The sequence below is a fragment of the Barbus barbus genome (assembly GCF_936440315.1).
Source record: "Barbus barbus genome assembly, chromosome: 11".
Taxonomy (NCBI): Eukaryota; Metazoa; Chordata; class Actinopteri; order Cypriniformes; family Cyprinidae; genus Barbus; species Barbus barbus.
Genome location: NC_136739.1, coordinates 23795332 through 23814743, shown reverse-complemented (window position 1 = coordinate 23814743; position 19412 = coordinate 23795332). Strand labels below are relative to the sequence as shown.

The 19412-nt window shown below is 36.3% G+C and overlaps 1 protein-coding gene across 1 annotated transcript; it reads left to right on the top strand.

Annotated features, from left to right (window-relative positions):
* The first annotated feature begins 1705 nt into the window (after positions 1–1705).
* LOC306876753 (ras-related protein Ral-B-like) lies at positions 1706–19142 on the top strand. Its single transcript, XM_079428149.1, has 5 exons — positions 1706–1856; positions 15939–16108; positions 16279–16487; positions 16623–16800; positions 17420–19142. The coding sequence occupies exons 2-5, from the start codon at positions 15995–15997 to the stop codon at positions 17540–17542; spliced, it is 624 nt and encodes a 207-aa protein (XP_079284275.1). The 5' UTR covers positions 1706–1856; positions 15939–15994; the 3' UTR covers positions 17543–19142.
* Positions 19143–19412: the final 270 nt, after the last annotated feature.

Below are 19412 nucleotides of genomic sequence, written 5' to 3'. Positions count from 1 at the left end.
AACTGACAACCATCATAATAATGCAGGTGGTAAAAGCAAACCCAAAACATCATCATGGTAACACACCTGATACTTAAATAATGCAATACACTTTTATTGAACAGCCGAAGATGTAACATAAAGCCCAAATGAACATAACTGATAACAAAAACGATTAAAAAACATGATCATTTAAACAAAATACTTTCAAATGTGGAGTGTCATGCAGGGAATTCTGGGAATATCAGTTTACAGTTTTTGACTGTAAATTATACATTGATTTGTTATTTTTTACTTCTAAAAAAAACTGTACAAATAACAGCATTTTACTGTAAAATTACATGAAATGTCTGGTTAAATCTTTTACAGTTTTTCCCTGTATATAGTACGGGAACTTATTGTTAAAATATTAACAGTTTTTAGCGTTTTTACAAAAGTTTACAGTTAAAATTACACTTATTTTTTACAGTGCATCTGTCACATGTGATTTCATTTAGAAGATGGTGAAAGTGAAAGTGACGTGACATGTGGCCAAGTATGGTAACCCATACTTGTAATTTGTGCTCTGTATTTAACCCATCCAACATGCACACACACAGCAGTGAACACACACACACACACCATTTATGCTGTGGCGCCCGGGGGGTTTGCTCAAGGGTCTCACCTCAACCCTCTCACTCTTGAATAATAAAGACACTTATGTCATTATGCTGTTCACTGATTTCAGTTCTTCATTCAACACCATCATACTTCAGACACTCACTAGAAAATGCTCCATACTTGGACTTAATACCACAGTCTGTAACTGGATCCATGACTCCCTGACTAACAGATTCCAAGCAGTTAGTCTCCATGAGCAAACCTCATCATAGAACAGCAGAACTCCTCAAAACTGTGTTTTTAGCCTTTAATGTCAACATGTGAGAGGTTGTGAGAGACCTTAGGCCATGCTGCAGAGCCAACAATTTCATAATGTAAAACAAAAGAAATGGTCGTTGACTTTAGGAAGTTGTATGTAACCCACTCCCTCTGCTTCAGTTTCCTCAGAAGACTTCTCCTGTAACCAGAACACCTCCTAGGCAAGTACTTCATTACTTCAGAGGGGAAAAGACAGGCATGTGCTGCTTATCTTTAAGCTTACTTATATATAAAGTGTCAAACTTTGATATTATTATTTGTCTTTCTTTATATGATACTATTATCAGCTTTGTTTGTCGTTTATTTATTTAAATATTTATTTATTTGATGTTCAATAGTAGGGGGCATCAGCCTATATACTAATTTAGGATACAACACGTTTTTCTTTTTTTTCCTTACACACTATATTGGTCAAGTTGGTCTTTATAAATGACAATATCTGCCTTCTGTTTTTTTGGAAGGAGGGCCTTCATATCAGGGTGCCTTTGGTGTAAAGGTTTAACAAACTAGCCTATTATTAAATAATAACAATAATATAAGGCACTTAAGATCTCATCATACAGTAGGCTACATACAGTTTAACAGTTGTTTCTGTAGCCTAGTCTTAAATGTTAACACTGATGTAAATCATGCATGAAGATTGCAAACGTGTGATTAGAATTTACTCTCACGAATACCATATTTTTTCTTTAGAGATCATAATAAACATTTATGGCCGGAATCTCCATCAGCATACCATATGATCGTTTCATGACATCATATCCGTTCGTCCCTCACCCAGAGGGCGGAGTCTACGCGTGGCGACGTCATATCCTGTTCATTTGCATGTCGCGAGGGTGGGGTTTATGGCAGCAGCGAGAGCTTCAGAGATATTACAGGGTGTATAGTGAGTCGGAACAGGCGATTAATGCGTTCCACAAGATAGCATAAGAGACTGTGGAGGACAAAGTCACCGAGAGGTAACGTCTCTTTATATATATATCCCTGTTTGTTTATGAATTTTATAAATGATTCCTTCCAGCTCGAGCTTTTGTTACTGGTCGACAGGCAGATATTTCAAGTCCCTGTGGGCGTATTTTACACTGTGAATAATGTCAAGTGAATGAAACTTACAACTGTTATAATTAATTCGCTGTATGGGTTAGTTTGACCCAGCAGACGGCTGATCACGAGAGACGGGCGTTTCTGCGGATGTTGCGCGTGCTTGGTTGATGTGGATGTGTGTGTGTGTGTGTGTGTATGAATCAGAGATATTAGGTACTTTTAATGATCAGACTAACTTGTAGCATGTTTCCCTTGAATTGTTTCGCTTTTCATCAAATAAGGTAAAATTTAGGTGTTAATACTTCAGGAAATATTGCTTATTAACCTCACTGGGTCAATTAAATATTAGCCTGTGACCTTATTTTCTGTTCAGTTTCTGTAGAGACCCTGTTACAAGAATTGGGACATGCCTAACTGCCATTTAAACACTAATCACACACACAATGGACATAAAACTGTGAAAACTTTATTTATTCTAAATAAACTTATGCTAAATGATGCTGTGATTCAGTAGGGGCTTGATGTTAGGGATCGATTGTTAGTTTGTAATTATTGATAAACTTGTATTTCGTATAAAATAAAGAGAACTATATGCAGCATGATTGCTTAGTTGAACTTGGTAAATGTTGATTTGGTTTTGTTTTTTACTTCCTGTCGGACGTGGGACAATATATATATATTGTCCCACGTCCGACAGGAAGTAAAAAACAAAACCAAATCAACATTTACCTTGTTTTTTTTACTTCCTGTCGGACGTGGGACAATATATATATATATATATATATATATATATATATATATATATATATATATATATATATATATTTATATTTATATTTATATTTATTTATTTATTTATTTATTTATTTATTTTTTGGGATACCAAAGTGTACTGTATTCCTGGTATGTGTCACTTTTCTATTTGTGAAGAATTGTTCATTTTACTTTTATACTCATCCTTCAGGAACTTCTGAGCCTTAATTCCTATATTCACCTAATAACACATAATCGTAAATTACATATGGGTAAAAATGGAGCACATTAAGGCACTATGTACGCTTCTCCTTTTATACCATACATCTCAACTGTTTCCCATTATATTTACACAATGCAATCCAGCTTTGAAATCTCTTTACTTTTACAGCCCATTTCAGTTTATATTTAGTAATCCATCTTGTTTTTGACCAAGTTTGTAAAGATGCACTTTTCTATCTCTCTATTAGTTTGAAATATGGATTCAGATGTCCTTGTATCCAGCATACATATTAACCTTGAGAGCAATCCTGCATGTAGGCTATCTTGAGCAGAATCTGTTATGTCAGTACTTTGCTTTGTTTTTTTCGTATTCTGAGTGGTCACTTTTTTCCCCACTTTGTGTCTAGGGTGTTTGGGTGTAACCTCACTGCCAGTAGTGGCTGTGCCCTTATCACCTTCAGAATGGGAGTTGTGAAGTCAAGGCACAGTTATCGCATAAAAAAAAAAAAATTGCAGAAATATGCATAAATGATAAACTCCTTATGGTATCTATTCATATTTTTTTAATATTTTATTTATTTTTACATTTGAATACCTTGATTAACAGTACTTAGATTTTTTGCTGGAAAGCTACAATGTAGCCTACACATTATATACAGTATCATATTTTCAAAAGATTATGTAAAAATCCTTGTGCACTGTAATACATTGAAATAGCAATGTCCCTGTGCAGCAGGTTTTTGTTTATCTTTTAGGTGACTTGGACTTGAATTGTCTAGTTTATCGTGGAAACAAGCAGGCCACTGGGTTCAAAATAATAATGACCTGTCCGAAGCTTGTCCCATTTAATTTGTCTTCTGTACTCTGTTTAAGACAAGTGTGACTTGGACATTTGAACTGATGTTGGTTCAAGTTAGCCAGCTCTATATTTCTCTGTTTAGAAGCTTTTCAGTATTTGATCAGTGGGTTTCACCACCAGGTGTGTGTGTATTCTAGTGGGTACTTGAGCGGGGGCCTGTACCATGATGGTAGATGAACAAATTCAGAGTAATAGGATAGGGTGGTTTGACAAAACCAAACCACTCTAATCTGGCTTTGTTGGTACCATGAAGGTGATCATCAACTTTCTCTGTCAACTCAGGCTAATGGAGCACGTGCACATGAATGTGTGACATCCAATCACAACACAGAGGGAAGGGAAGTGGTGTGTGGCCAAGTATGGTGACCTCTGCATTTAACCCATCCAAGTGTACACACAGTAGTGAACATACACCGGGGAGCAGTGGGCAGCCAATTGCAACCCCAAGCAGTTGAGGTTGGGCAGTTGCTCAAGAGTCTCACCTCAGTCGTGGTATTGAGAGCCAACGAGATTCAAAACGCTTTTGTTAAAGGTTAAAGTCTGTGTAAAGAGAATTCTGAGAATTGTTTCTAAACACATTACAAATGTTAGAAATGTATTGCTGAAACGCATTACAAAGACTCTGAACTATGTAGTACTGAATTGTGGAGTTAAACCATTAAACAGTTTTTCACCAATTCTGTGTTCAAGATTTTTTGGGGCGGGGCTAAAACGGTGGCTCGATGACGCAATGGAGCCACCGAACATGGCCCCGCCCCTAACACTATAATAACTGTTGAGAGGTCAAGTTCTTAGTTTGTCTTTTTGAATGTCTGTGATGTTAGGTATTAGGGCTGGGTAAAAAATATCGATTCTCCGATTTTAATCGATCTTCAGTTTAACGCAACGATATCGATTCGGGAAATCCCCGAATCGATTCTTAATGCACGTGCTTCAAGTAAGAGGATATGAATATTCACCTCTCGTCCTGAAGGTGTCACCATCTATAGATATACTTACCTGGCAGGGGAGACACCATTCACCCAGAGCGAGGCTTGGCCATTGCACTCCGGTTGGGCCACATAATGTGGGAATCTCGACTGCATAATTTATGGTAGTGGGGGACTGCGTTCGCGCTCTCCCCTGATTTTTTCAGGGGGAGTCGTGGCCTAATGGTTAGAGAGTCGGACTTGTAATCCAAAGGTTGTGGGTTCGAGTCTCCGGCCGGCAGTAATTGTAGGTGGGGGAAGTGAATGTCCAGCGCTCTCTCCACCCTCAATACCACGACTGAGGTGCCCTTGAGCAAGCCACCGAACCCCCAACTGCTCCCCGGGCGCTGCAGCATAAAATGGCTGCCCACTGCTCCGTGTGTGTGTGTGTGTGTGTTCACTGCTGTGTGTGTGCACGTTGGATAGGTTAAATGCAGAGCACGAATTCCGAGTATGGGTCACCATACTTGGCTGAATGTCACTTCACTTATCTTTCGAATTGCTCCACTAAAAAAATACAACTGTGTGCACCCTATTATTAATGTAGATGTGTATTTCAGTAATAAACTTAAGTAGGAGAGTTTCAGTTACCAGCATTTATATCAAAATATGGATCCCATGTCTGCAAAACTAACATTTTAAATGAAATATTGATAGCTAATCGATATTAAATCGAATCGAAACCATAAAAATAAGAATCGAATCGAATCGCAGAATTGGTCACAATACCCAGCCCTATTAGGTATACAGATTCTAGGCAGGGACGGTTCTAGGGTGAATGCATACCCGGGTCTAAGCCCAGAGACATCAATATGTGGCAGAATACATACAATTTGAAAACATGGAGCGTTCACAATTCACATCTAGAAACGCGAGCTGTACCGCTTTCTCTTCTTTGAAAGCAACCATGAGCTGCGCTCGCCTTGACGAAGAGAAGGTTTCATCTCACTGCAGCGCTGACGTGCGTCTACAAATAAATTACGAACTTGCACGTTCAAACATGTATGGCTGTATAAATCCAATGAAGCTACTAGAGGTAGTATCAGAAGCATTCATTCAGGTTGTAGTGGTAGTTGACAGTTGAGAGAGACGGCCGCTTTCCAGCGAGTGGGGGTGGTTTCAGAGCCGACAGCGGACACACCCCCAGCATTTGAAAGCAGAGAGTCCTGCTTATTTTTCAAAGATTTTGATATCTTATTTTAGTTACTTGGCGTTATTTTATCATTCAAATTTGGCTGGGTGGTTAATAACATATGTTTCTGTTGTGTGACAAACTCAGAACACATATTTTAATATCAATTTACACGGACTTAAAGAATATGAGGAATTTAAACGCAGTTCCACTGAAGTACTTGTCCATGAAAGAGGACAAATAAAGGAAATTATCTTGCTCTATCAGTGCAGTTCACTTGTGAAGTTAGTTTATATAGTTGATAATATATAGTGATAGAGACTCAAACATGTAAGGTCACATCCGTTTTTAGTGTTATCTGTTGATTCTTCCCACTTTTTTTTTAATTTTTTTTTTTATAAAAGGCATTTCATAGTGAGCTTTAATTTGTAGGAAGAGAAACTGGAGGAGTGACTTTTTTTTGTGTCAGACATGTTTCACTTTGCTCACATCTGATTGGTCCAATTTCAGTTTGAGATCTCTAATCCAGAACATAACCTACCCCGAAGCAGGTTAGCTGCTCAGTGTAAGATACTATGGCAATGAACGCAGCTAAAAGCCAAGCCACTTTCATGGTGCCTAAAACCCAGGATTGGTGCAAACTAAACTGAAACTTACCTGGCTAGCCAGCTAAACCAGCTTCATGGTACAGGCCCCTGGTTTCATATGATTTTTGCAAATATTTTGGAGTCTATGTTCCCTGTAGTCATATTTTATCATTAACATCTATACACATGACTGTGTGTTGGGTGACATTTCATACTTGTTAAGCTCTCTTAACAAGACTAGATTAGAGTTTGAGAGTGGCTGTAGAATAAGCATAGGCCTACATGCTGAATATTAATTTTTTTGTCAGTAATCTGCTGGTCAGATACTTTTTCGGTGTTCTTCAACAAAATATCCAGCTATAACAGTGAAGTCTTGTCTCCACTCACTTTATTATAGAATTAAGTTTTAAACTTAATAGGATTAAACCTAATTCTAGAAGAATGAGCAAACATTCCCAATATCTTAGTAATAAAATGCTCCAGATGTAGCTATGCTGACCCTGTTGGCATAGAGTTTCATCAAATTACTGGGAAAATATGGGCAGAAATGTTGAATTATTCATTTTAATTATTTTTATTTTATAATTATATGAGCCATACATTGTTTCATCGTCATTGTATTGAAATACCCTGTTTGCTGTACACTCTTAAAAATAAAGGTGCTTCAAAATGTTCTTCACAGCGATGCCATAGAAGAACCATTTTTGGTTCCACAAAGAACCATTCAGTCAAAGGTTCAAAGAACCATCTCTTTCTTACCTTTTTATAATCTGGAGAACCTTCTTTTGCCACTAAGAACCTTTTGTGAAACAGAAAGGTTCTTCAGATGTTAAAGGTTCTTAATGGAACCATTTAGACAAAAAGGTTCTTCTTTGGCATCGTGAAGCACCTTTATTTTTAAGAGTGTATAGGGCTGTGTTGCCAAATAACTCTCAGTACCATTCAAGAGTTTGGGGTTGGCAAGATTTTATTTTATTTTTTTATATTTTTAAAAGTTATGCTTATCAAGCCTACATTTATTTAATCAAAAAAAATTTTTGGGGAAGTCGTGGCCTAATGGTTCGAGTCTCGGGCCTTCAGGGATTGTAGGTGGGGGGAGTGAATGTCCAGCGCTCTCTCCACCCTCAATACCACGAGCAAGGCACCGAACCCCCAACTGATCCCCGGGCACCGCAGCATAAATGGCTGCCCACTGCTCCGGGTGTGTGTTCACGGTGTGTGTGTGTGTTCATTGCTGCGTGTGTGCACTTTGGATGGGTTAAATGCAGAACATGAATTCACTTATACTTTTTCACTTTCACATTAATATTGTGAAATGAGTTTTGAAAACATACTGATTAATATATAATTTTTTGGAGACAGGGTTACTTTTTTTCAGAATTCAAAAGAAGAGCATTTATTTTAAAAAGAGAAATTTTGTAAACAAAAAAAAACAAAATACTGACTCCAAACTTTTGAACTGTGTATTGGTATATTTCAGTGTATATTTGTCAATAGAACTATTCATTTCTGCATGATTCGTGTGTAAAGCTCACACTTTAATGTTTTAGAGCTGTGCTTTTCCCCTGAAAAATCTCATTGCTGCTAGTCATTGCACTCTTAGGTGAATAAGGGTACTTTTTTAAGAAACGCACGTATCAACCTACCCAATTTATGAATGTCAACAGTTTCCCTTAGATTGGTTTCTCTTTAGCCAGGCCTTGTGATCTGACTGAAAAAACCCAACCCTTGAGTAAAGGGCAAGTTCTGCTTTTTATTAAAGGCCGTCTCATACAGTGTCATTAGGCTACGTATGTTCTACATGTTCCAACACAACAGCGAATTCAGATCAGCAAAATGTGCAATTTTGGAGATTCAACAACACTTTTGTTCATAATGAAACTCTTTTTTTTATTCTGGCATAATGCTCTGATTTTCTTAATGTTTCTGTCATCATTCACTTTGTAATTCATTACTTTTATGTAATCTGGATTACAGAAGGTCATGGACTAGTCATACCAGTGGGAATGTGGAGCCAGAAGTCAGTTCAATAATTTGTTTCTTGGTTTTGACTTTGTGCTCCTAAACGCTCCCACTTGGGATGTTTCTCTTGCCCTGCATACCCCTTGAGAGCCCAGTGGAGTCTCTGTCTCTGGGTATGTGATTTAAAAGGGTTTGAGATAAACAGTGAGGTTGAATCCATCTTTTTTGGAATGTGTGATCGGGGTAGAATATTTCGTATATCAGCTCTATATGAAGGTAATTGCCAGTGGTTTCTTTTAAAACTCTTTGCTGAGTTCTTCTTTAAACTTTATATATTATTGCTTATAAGAGGTCGACCAGTATGTATTTTGCTCATAATTAGAAAAAAGCTTAAAGGGGTCATATGATGTTGGTAAAAAGAACATTATTTTGTGTATTTGGTGTAATGCAGTGTGTTTAGGTGGTTTAAGTTTCAAAAAACACATTATTTTCCACATACTGTACATTATTGTTGGTCCTCTATGCCCCGCCTTTCTGAAACGTGTCGATTTTTACAAAACTCATCGTTCTGAGAAGTGAGGTGTGCCCTGATTGACCAGCTATCCAGTGCGTTGTGATTGGCCGAATACCTCAAGCGTGTGACGGAAATGTTATGCCCCTTTACCGTATTGTGATGCCGTGTCCCGGTGCGACGAGACAAAAACAAATAAACCCATTATAAACGAGGCATTTGTTACATCCAGTGGGGACATAATTACTGATTATAATGACTTATACTGTCTTTTTACGCGTCGTGTTGCATCGTGCCAGGTAAACATTACCATGGCTGCTTTTGTGATCGGAGAGGACAAACTACAAGCACTACTCTACACAGCTCAAAACTATTCTTTAAATATGAAAACATACTTACAGGCTGTGAGTCAGAAGAGCCAGACTGTCCTTGCAAAGTTGGAATTGCCCCACTTTATAGAAACAGCTGGAAACAATACTACAGCGAGAATAAAAAATTACGCATTATTATCATTAACAATGCCTAGTATAACATTCATTTAATTGTCACTGTTTTCTAAAAATTCCTTTTCGCAGATGGGTTGCATAAGTTTTTATATGTAATTGATTTGAATGGAAAATTCTTTGTCTGCCTAACAAATATTATTTTCCCTCCTTGTAAATGAAATGAAGAGATACTTGAGACGTTTTATTTCACTTGCTCTGGAGAATGTTTTTGCAGTGCTGTTGAAATCAATTCCACCTTTCCCACAGAGCAGGGAGTAGCAGCTTGTTGGAAATGATTTGATATATGCAGGAAAATATAAGACATAAAATGTTAATTTCTGCTGCTTTTCAGAATATCATGGCTACTTTCACTTGTTTATTCAAAATACTCTTCAGTAGCTGTGTGTGAAGAGATTGTCCACTGGAAGAACTTTTATGTCTCTCCATGCCCGGTTTGGATAACAGCATGGCTGGGGTCCATGTTCATCACCACTGCCTTTATATATCTGAATGAAGCCTCTGTGTCCCAGCTCTAGATTGTTAGTATTCAGCAGAGATGCTCACCTTGAGTGTGAGGGAGAAACCAGCTCCTCAGATGATAGATCCTTTGCTCTCTTGTACAGACTAAGCACGTTTATGTAGTTTATTCATAACTGATCAAATCTGGCATTTCATATCACCAATCTTGTATGAGAAATTTCTTTATGTCTGTAGCTCCGAAAAGAAACATTAATTTAGACATGATGAATGCTTGAAGGAGAGTATAACTGTCCACACAAGCTTTTGGAGCCACTGTAGTTCCTAAAATGCTCTTTCATGGCAAGAAATATGGCAATGATTTTCTATAATTTTGTTTTTAGAATCAAAGAAGAAACCATAAAAGAAGACCCGAAAGTCCAGGTATTGATGGAAACCGAGACTCGTAAAAATATTCTCTTTTCTGGCTTGCTTTTATTGGTTACTGATTAAAAACAGAGGGTTTTCCCTAAATATTCTTAAATATGGTTCTCATTCAGGAGATGTAGGTTCGATTCTGAAATAAAAGTTATGAAAGGCAAGAGTGGAAGCTGTTAATGCAATGTGTTAATACAGCTTTCAACACATGGTTCTTAGGCGTTGAGGAGTAACTTTTTTTTTTTTTTTTTTCTCTTTCTCTCTCTCATCCTTAGTATGCAGGTCTGGGCAGGCATGTTTAGCGCAATGGTGCTATGAAATTAAAACTTTCTATAACACACCGCCCATATCTGTCCATATACCAACCTGGGATCATTGTAAAAAGCTGGGCAAAATTTCTTCAAAATGATCGCTTTTTGCACATTTAAACTTGAAATGTCCCGTGAGTGGTGCTAAAAGTGCATTCAGTTCTATCTGAAAAAATGAATGTGAATCTGGCAATGTCTGTAATGGAGAAAATGCATATATGAACTTTGTTGCCAGTGAACTTTGTTACACGCTATAGCGAGAGAGCGAGAGAGAGTGCTCCCGCCGTGATGCGCTTTCAACAACGCGCTGAAACACTGGTAAGGACGGAATTTACTATAGATTTCACATCCTATAAAGTTCTCATTATAATGCTTATGTCATTTAATGTTTATGGCATATTTGTGCTATATTTTCATCTACATTGTCAAGTGATTCCTAAAATTGCATTTGAATTCCGGGCATTGCATTTGAGAATGAAACTAAACACTGGTAATATGCAGCGCATTCAGCATGTTAAGAAATGTTAATATCCCAACGCATCCTATATTAGATTAATCAGATATGTATGTAGCTAACCCAGACATCACTACGTGACTTCAAAGCCAAGCTTCTCTCTCTCCTCACATCTATACTTTGAACCGCATGCTGCCAATCAGAGCTCTACATTAAATTCAGTCCTAAAACTAACTCATAGTTTAAAACAAAACAAGCAGAGCTTAAAAAAAAATGCATTTCCTGAAATGCAGGCGTTTGTTTAAAAGGCAGACATACACGTCTATAAGTGTTGATTAATCAAAGTAAAAAAAATAAATAAAAAAAAATCATATATTTTAGGACCAGAGGATGAATCACATTTTCCTTAAGTTGGCCTACCAGCCTAATTGCACCCTTCTGTAGGGGCATGTGTGTTCCTCGAAGTTTGGAAAATAGGCCTTTGATGCAGTTTGGCAAGAAAGTCCCATGAATATATCAGAGGAGTGGCTCATATCAGTAAATAGTTATGTCAGAGGTTTTTTCTGACCGGTTTGTCATTGCTCTGTTACTAGTGTATTATCTTTTATTCAAACCTCTTATTGGCAGTTTGCTGCTATTGCACTTCCTGAAATGTATCATACCTTTTGGTGTAGCTGATTTATTTCGAGGTATGCTTCTACTCACACTCACCAGAAGAATCTAAAGAGAGTGCTTTCTGCCTCTCTCATGTGTATGTAGAATAAATAAAACACATTGCTTGTTTACCCATTCTTCACCAGTGCATTCCTGCAGAATCAATGCTTATAACCTGCCTGTACTGGCTCATGTTATTTATTTGTACTGTATTTGTTCCCCCGCTGTACATTCCTTTTGCAGTACTTTAGGCTTAGGTCTCTGTTGCAGATGAGAGCTTATCTCTGCTGTCTCAAGGGTATGAGAGCGTACAGGGAAAGTATGCAGGGAAGTAAGAGTACGATTTGGAAGGGGAGAGAGGGGATGTTTGTAGCCGTATCAGGCTTTGGCCTAGTTTTTCCTGTTTTTCCCATCAATCTGGCAGGAAGTTCCAAAGAAGGCAAGCTTAGCGAAAAGTCATCTGGTTTCCTGTAGGTCAGGTTTTTCCTCTCGCACAGCGTGTCAAACGATGTATATGGATTTGTGTGTGTGTGTGTTTGTTTGTCGAATCCATTTCAGATTTACAGCTTCATCCTAAACATTTAGGTTTTCCATTTTAAAGCTTACTCTCCAATATTTCTTCTGCAAGACAGTTTGGGTTTAGTACTACAAAGTTTGAGATGAGTTTTTTAGTTTTGAGCATGATAATTTTATTAGAATTAAAAAATTAAAACGTACACTACCTTTCAAAAAAAATCGAAGGAACATTTCATTCAGCAAGGATGCATTGAATTAAACTGTTACAAAAATCTATTTCAAATAAATTCTGTTTTGAATGTTATATTCATAAAAATAAATAATTCCGAAAATAAATCTCACGGTTTCCACAAAACCGTTAAGCAGCACAACTGTTTTTAAAATTTATACTTGAGCACCAAATAAACATTTCTAAAGGATCATGTGACAATGAAGATTGGCGTAATGGCTGTTGAAAATTCATCTTTATAACAGGATTCAATTATATTTTACATTATTTTGAATTCTCAATATTTACTGTCTGTTTTACTGTGTTTTTGATCAAATAAATACAGTCACGATGCGCATAAGAGACTTCTTTCAAAAACATTAAGGCATTTAATTTTAGCATAAATTTGTACAGCCCTAATATTTATATAAACCTCGGGTTCTGGCTCAGTTTTGTAAATGTTTACTTGCAAGCGCACCAAGTTCAATACAAGTTAAGCCCATATGGGTTTAATATGTAATGCAACAAAGCTGTGTATTAAGCAGTAAGTGTGTTACCTGGATAATTAACCAAAAATAATGGCGTTGCTATCACTAACAACAGTTGAGTTACGGAACCACTGTTAAAGTGGCAAACACAATTAAGTGGGACAATCACTTCCTTTTAGAGAAGATTGTACAATCTAAAAAAAAAAAGGAACTACACAGAAGGGAATAAATGTGAGATAAAATCATTAGTATTTCTGTATGCCTATCTGTGAACTATTAGTTCAGTAGGTATTACACACTACTTTTTAGTTTTTATTCTTGTGCAACTCATACCAGATCATCTTAATAGTTCAAGCCCGATAATGGTGATAATTTAGCTTGTACATTCTGTCTTATGGTTATTCTCTGAAAGCTTTATCGGTGGATGAAGTGTGCCATATGAACTAATGCTTGCACTGTCACCTACTCTGCTTTTCTCTGGCCTCTTCTTTATCAATGCCTGTGCTCCTGACGTGTGCCATGATTGTCCCCAGCAGGCCTGCAATCAGAGAGGGTGAGGCCGAATAGGTCATCTATCTCGCCACTCCACTCAAGCAGAGGACATCACCCTCTCTTGTGCATGAAATCAGTGACCCTCTTCTAAACTGGCATCCATTTAAACCGCTAAAAATGAGAGAATCTGTGCTGCATGGGAATAGTCATCACTGATCTCTGCGCTTCTCTCTCAGGTGTAGAGAGGCTCACACAGAGAGCTCCACAGACCCTGCTCACGAGCGAGTGTAGCAGAATGTGGACAGTACTGAGGGAATCCTAATGAATCCCACCAGCCGGGGGAGGAGGAGGGCCGTCATTAATATTTCAGAAGCTGGTCGCCATCCGGTCGTACTCGAGAAGTGTGCATATGTATGTCATATCTGCCATCATTTTAGCATGCCCAGCCCCTGTTTAACTGGCATTTTCTGTAACGGCGACGACATTGCGCATATATTCCACTGTGTTGCACTGCCTTGTCATTTGGATTTTACCAGTTAAATCTTTTACCACTTGGGCCATTTTTCCATATATTCTTTAGAAAGTGTTGGTATCTATCAATTTTTTTTTTTTTGTAGTTGTATCAATTATTTATATTCAAAAGTTTGGGGTCAGCCATTTTAATTTATGTAGTTATTTATTTGAAGAAAGAAATTAATATTTTAGCAAGGATGCATTCAGTCAATCAAAAATGGCAGACTTGCACTGTTACAGAAGATTTCTATATCAAATAAATGTCACTGCTTTAAACCCACTGGGGAGAAATGGTCTCCACAAAAGTAATAATCATCAGAACTGTTTTTACCATCATTAATAATAATAAGAAGAAATGTTACTTGAACAATAAATCAGCATATTAGAATGATTTCTGAATGATGATGTGACACTTAAAACTAAAGTAGTGCCTGCTGAAAATTCACCTTTGCTATCAGAGGAATAAATTATATTTTAAAATATATTCAAAACAGTTATTTTAAATTGTAATATTTGTGATCAAATAAGTTCAGCAGCGGTGATTTCTTTCAGAAAATAATCAACATGCTATTATAATACTCTGGCTTTTAGCATGGTAAAAAAAAAAGTTTTACCAATTAGGCTACTTTATTATTAATTGTATATATACATATACACTGTCTACCCCCAACATGACTATATAGTTAAGAGACATTAAGCATCTTAAATTGACATCTTTAAATAAGCCTTCGTTAGCAGATTCTTGCGTCTTCCTGCACAGTGCCCCAGTTTCCTATTTAGGCATTTTTTGAGGGACCACCAGGAACAATAGCTGGAAGCAGTGGGTCATGTTCTCTTTTCCTCCGTTTAAAAAGGCTAGTATAATGAATGAATGAATTATGCATTTATATAGCGCTTTATTGTGTATTGCTGTACACCCAAAGTGCTTTACAATCATGTGGGTGGGGTCTCTCCTCAGCCACCACCAGTATAAACATTCTTCAGTGGTCTTCTCCTTATTCTCATATGGATGGTCTTATGAGTCATAGCAAGATGCAGAATTAGCCCAGCTGTTTGGATTTCAGACTTAATTAAGCTTAATTATGTATTATCCTCATTAATCAGCTATGTTTCTCCAAAGGAGATGGTACAATCATATTTATTTGAAACGTATAAATTCAGCATAATTAGCAAGCTTCGTTATTACACATTTTGCATCATTATAAAATGCTATTTTAGTGTACTGTTCACCCACATTGGGTGAAACCACAATGTGGTATGGTGGGTTGTATTGTTTTTTTTTTTTTTTTTTTTTTTTTTTTTAAGGTGCATTCAGCTTTAGATGTTGTAGATGGGGAAAGGACCAGTTCTGCTTATAAAAATAATTCCAGGGCTTTTTACCAACAACATTATACTTTCATAGATAAGTGTTTTCCCAGAAGAGGATGCAAATAATGCAAATTGAAATGCGCTTACATGACATGATGTACATTGTACTCCAATGTATTTGCCAAGTGCTTCATGGTATTGTATTTAAATAATACTTGGAATTTTTTTTTTTGACTTCCTTTTTAGGTTAGTGTGGTATGGATCACAATAGTAAATGGCAAAAAAAAAAGAGAGAGAAATAGTGCTTTTCTTTTTTGGGTGTGCATGTAAATGTGGTTAATGAGTGGCAAGAGGAAGCCTCCTAAATAATTAGTTTCCTCTTAGTGCTAAGCAATAAACCATTTTTTATCTAACAGGTTTTTTGTGTTCTCTTTGTGCATCTATTTATGGTGACATTAGGGTGAATTTATTAAGAAACGTGCTATATGGATTACCATTATAAATGAATGTTTTTGTTAAAATATTTAAATTGTTAATTCTTAAAGTAAAATGTTTGGATCCAGCACGATACAATTTATTTTACTGTGTGATTTAAGAACCATGAATCCAAATGAAAGTTCAACTGCACACCTGTGCTTGTGTTAAAGGTTCAGCCTCTCCATAATGGTTTTGTTTCTCCATAGGTGGTGCCAGATTGTCTGTGGGTGTCTTGTGGTGTACCTGAGGAAGGCTATTAGATATGGCAGCCAATAAGGGTAAGGGTCAGAGCTCCCTCACCCTGCACAAGGTCATTATGGTGGGCAGTGGAGGCGTAGGAAAGTCTGCTCTTACTCTTCAGTTTATGTATGATGAGGTAAGTCAACAGACCAAAATCTGGCAGATACAAAAAGTTTTTTTTATTTTATTTTTTTATTTTTTATAGAGGCTTAACTTATTCCATAAGTGTAAAAAAAAAAAAGTCTTCAAGATGCATTGCCTTGGTTTATTTAACAGTAGTGATTATTGCTATTTTCTTTCCCTCAGTTTGTTGAAGATTATGAGCCCACAAAGGCCGACAGCTACAGGAAGAAAGTGGTGTTGGATGGAGAAGAGGTGCAGATTGATATTTTGGACACAGCTGGGCAGGAAGACTATGCAGCTATCCGAGACAACTATTTCCGTAGCGGAGAGGGTTTCCTGTTGGTGTTCTCCATAACAGAGCACGAGTCTTTCACGGCCGCAGCAGAATTCAGGTCAGTGGTATTGCACCATTTTAGCTACTTGAAGCATAGGCTAGTACAATCGGAAAATTGGATCTCCCGTCGTGACATAGTGACATAGTATAGTTGGAAAACTAGATCACTCAACATTAAGTGTATGTGTTACAGGGAGCAGATCCTGCGGGTTAAAGCTGAGGAGGATAAGATTCCCCTGCTTTTGGTTGGAAATAAGTCAGACCTTGAGGATCGGAGGCAGGTTTCAGTGGACGAGGCCAGAGGAAAAGCAGAAGAGTGGGGTGTGCAGTATGTAGAGACTTCTGCCAAGACACGGGCCAATGTGGACAAGGTAATATTTGTGCCTTTTTTAATTTTAGATAGATAGACTGACTCCATCAAGATTCTATCTCGGGTTCATTTTTTCTGGTGTATAAAGTTTTTTTTTTTTTTTTTTTTTTTTTTTATTATCTTCTTAGCATCTCGTCTGTATTGTGGAATTATGGATGCCTTGACAACAGCCATGATAGTGGCTACAGTTTATTAAATATAACGGATGTAATGCAGTTTCTGATGGAAGTATTTTATCAATATGTAGGTACTCTAGTGCCACAGTTACAGGAATAGAGAAGCTGTTCAGCAAACAATAGAAAAATGTGCATATTTTTTTCTTTTAACTCTACCTGTTTGTCTTTGTTTTTATATCACAATGGAGTTGTGCTTTCCTGTTTTGTTCAATTGCAAACTCACTGCTAGTATACATTTTTTGCCGCTAGTATTCATTTAACTTTATTTATTTATTTATATTAATGGCAATTTGAACTGGGAAGGGAAACAACAAAAAGAAAGTGTTTCTCTTTAATTTTGCTTAATTTATTTTATTATTTTATTTATTTTAATGAAAATGTTTTTTGCACTGCTAATTTGTTTTTATTCATTAATTTTAACAACTACACTTTGTGTTTCCAAAGGTATTTTTTGATCTAATGAGGGAAGTCCGTGCTAAAAAGATGTCAGAAAATAAGGACAAAAACGGGAAGGGAAAAAATAAGAAGAATAAGAAGAGCTTCAAAGAGCGATGCTGTTTACTTTGAACTACACTTGGACTTTTCCCCACCAAATCTACTTGCAACTCTGTGGGAAACTCCATCATAGCTCTTTTTCTTTATTAAAATCAAAACTTGATTAGTACGGTTTTGTACTGGTCAAGGTAAGCCTTTACCACAATCATTCATTCCCTTAGTTCATTTCAGATAACTAGACTAGGCCAAGACTGAATGGTATGCATACTTTTTAACAGAAGATGACCACTGTATGGCTACTGGTTGATGACTGTGGCACTTTAGGACTTCGTGAAATGTAGTTGGCCAACATGCGCCCAACACTAATTTTTTTGCTCTGTAATTTATCTCTCCCTGGCAGTTTTAAGTAGAAATAGTCTTTAGCACAGTAGGCAAAGTGATCTCTTAATTTGTTTTGATTGCACACCTTTTGAGTATTTTTGTTAGTTTTTTAAAAAATCGAATCATTTTATTGACACCAATGCATAGAGAGCAAGAAATGTTTTTGCAGATCAAGATGTTATGTGGTAGTACTGTGGTTTTTAGACTATGTATGACGCCATTGAAAAGCACACGTGGTGTTGAGGACAGAGTGCCGAAGCATGGACTAATAGTGCCACCTGGTGGTTCATAAATATATCTTTTCAGGAAGTCCTCATGCCTAAATGCAAGTTCCTAACCTCTGTGAACTGATCTGCCTTTATGCTTTCGTGTTTTATTGAAATATTTTTGTAGGACTTGTTACATTTCCACCACTGTCTTATGAGAAGAATGCATTCTGTGTGAAAATGTGCCAATAAGCACATGACTAAAAGCACTTCGCAGCATTTTCAGACTGAACATACTACATACATTTTCTTTAGTGTTTGTTTAGCACTCTGAGCTCGGAGCTGTGGTTTCACCAGTCATTTAAAACTGCTCTTTTATACAAATATCACCTAACCTAGACTGCAATTTGTATTGTAGTTTTCCACTGGCTTTTAGAAGAAAAAAATTCAAAAGTATGTTGCCAAATAAACTTTTTTTTTTTCCTCCTTTGTATACTTGTTTTTCACTTCTAGGATTCATTGAATTTGAACAATTGGTACCTAACATGGAAATCAATAGCTAGAATTCTAGCAATTTCTTTAAAATGTTTTTCATAAGATCCTTATGAAGCAAAAAGGAAAGGTTATAAGAATTTGCCATACCCTGTATTAGGTTAATAACTATAGTGTTTTCTTACGGTAATAGACTGTGGTACTGCTTTTATAACAGTTTTACAGTTATTTACAGTTAACTTTAACAATGTTATTATTGTTGGTATTAATAACAACGTATAAATTGTTGTATAAATATATTAAATCATAATAAATTATGTAACTTTAATAATAGTTATTTGTTTTTATTATTAAGTTTTTGCTTAACATTTTCATCATTGTTGTTTTAATATGGAATTAACAATAAGCATAATATAGTATTTTTGTTTATAAATAATACTTTTTTTACGATATGTAATTCTGTTATCAATATTGTTATTGTTGTATTATTATCATTAATAAAAACGGTATATTGTTTTATTTATCGTTTGCAATGATGAACAACAATTGTAATACTTTATTTTTAGTATTATTAAAAAATATTTTAAACTTGTAATTTAATGTATTTTTTATTATCATTATTGTTTTCATATTATTATTATTATTAGTCTATTGTTTTGGTATATATCTAAATATACTGTAGTTTGTAGCTTTTTTTATCACTGCTTTATTATTCTTATTAACAATAACATTAAATTAGATGTATAACTAAAATAATGTTTCATTTTAATAAGTAAATGTACTAGTCTTTATTTGTTTCTATTAGTGTTGTGTCTCAAATTCATCAGTAGGTAGTTTCGGTCTTCCTTTCAGATGTATATAAA

Excerpts from the sequence above, each read along its gene's own strand:
- LOC306876753 (XM_079428149.1), top strand. The coding sequence starts at position 15,995 with ATGGCAGCCAATAAGGGTAAGGGTCAGAGCTCCCTCACCCTGCACAAG. Across the intron at positions 16,488-16,622 it reads ACGGCCGCAGCAGAATTCAG|GGAGCAGATCCTGCGGGTTA; the intron begins GTCAGTGGTATT and ends TATGTGTTACAG. Across the intron at positions 16,801-17,419 it reads CACGGGCCAATGTGGACAAG|GTATTTTTTGATCTAATGAG; the intron begins GTAATATTTGTG and ends GTGTTTCCAAAG.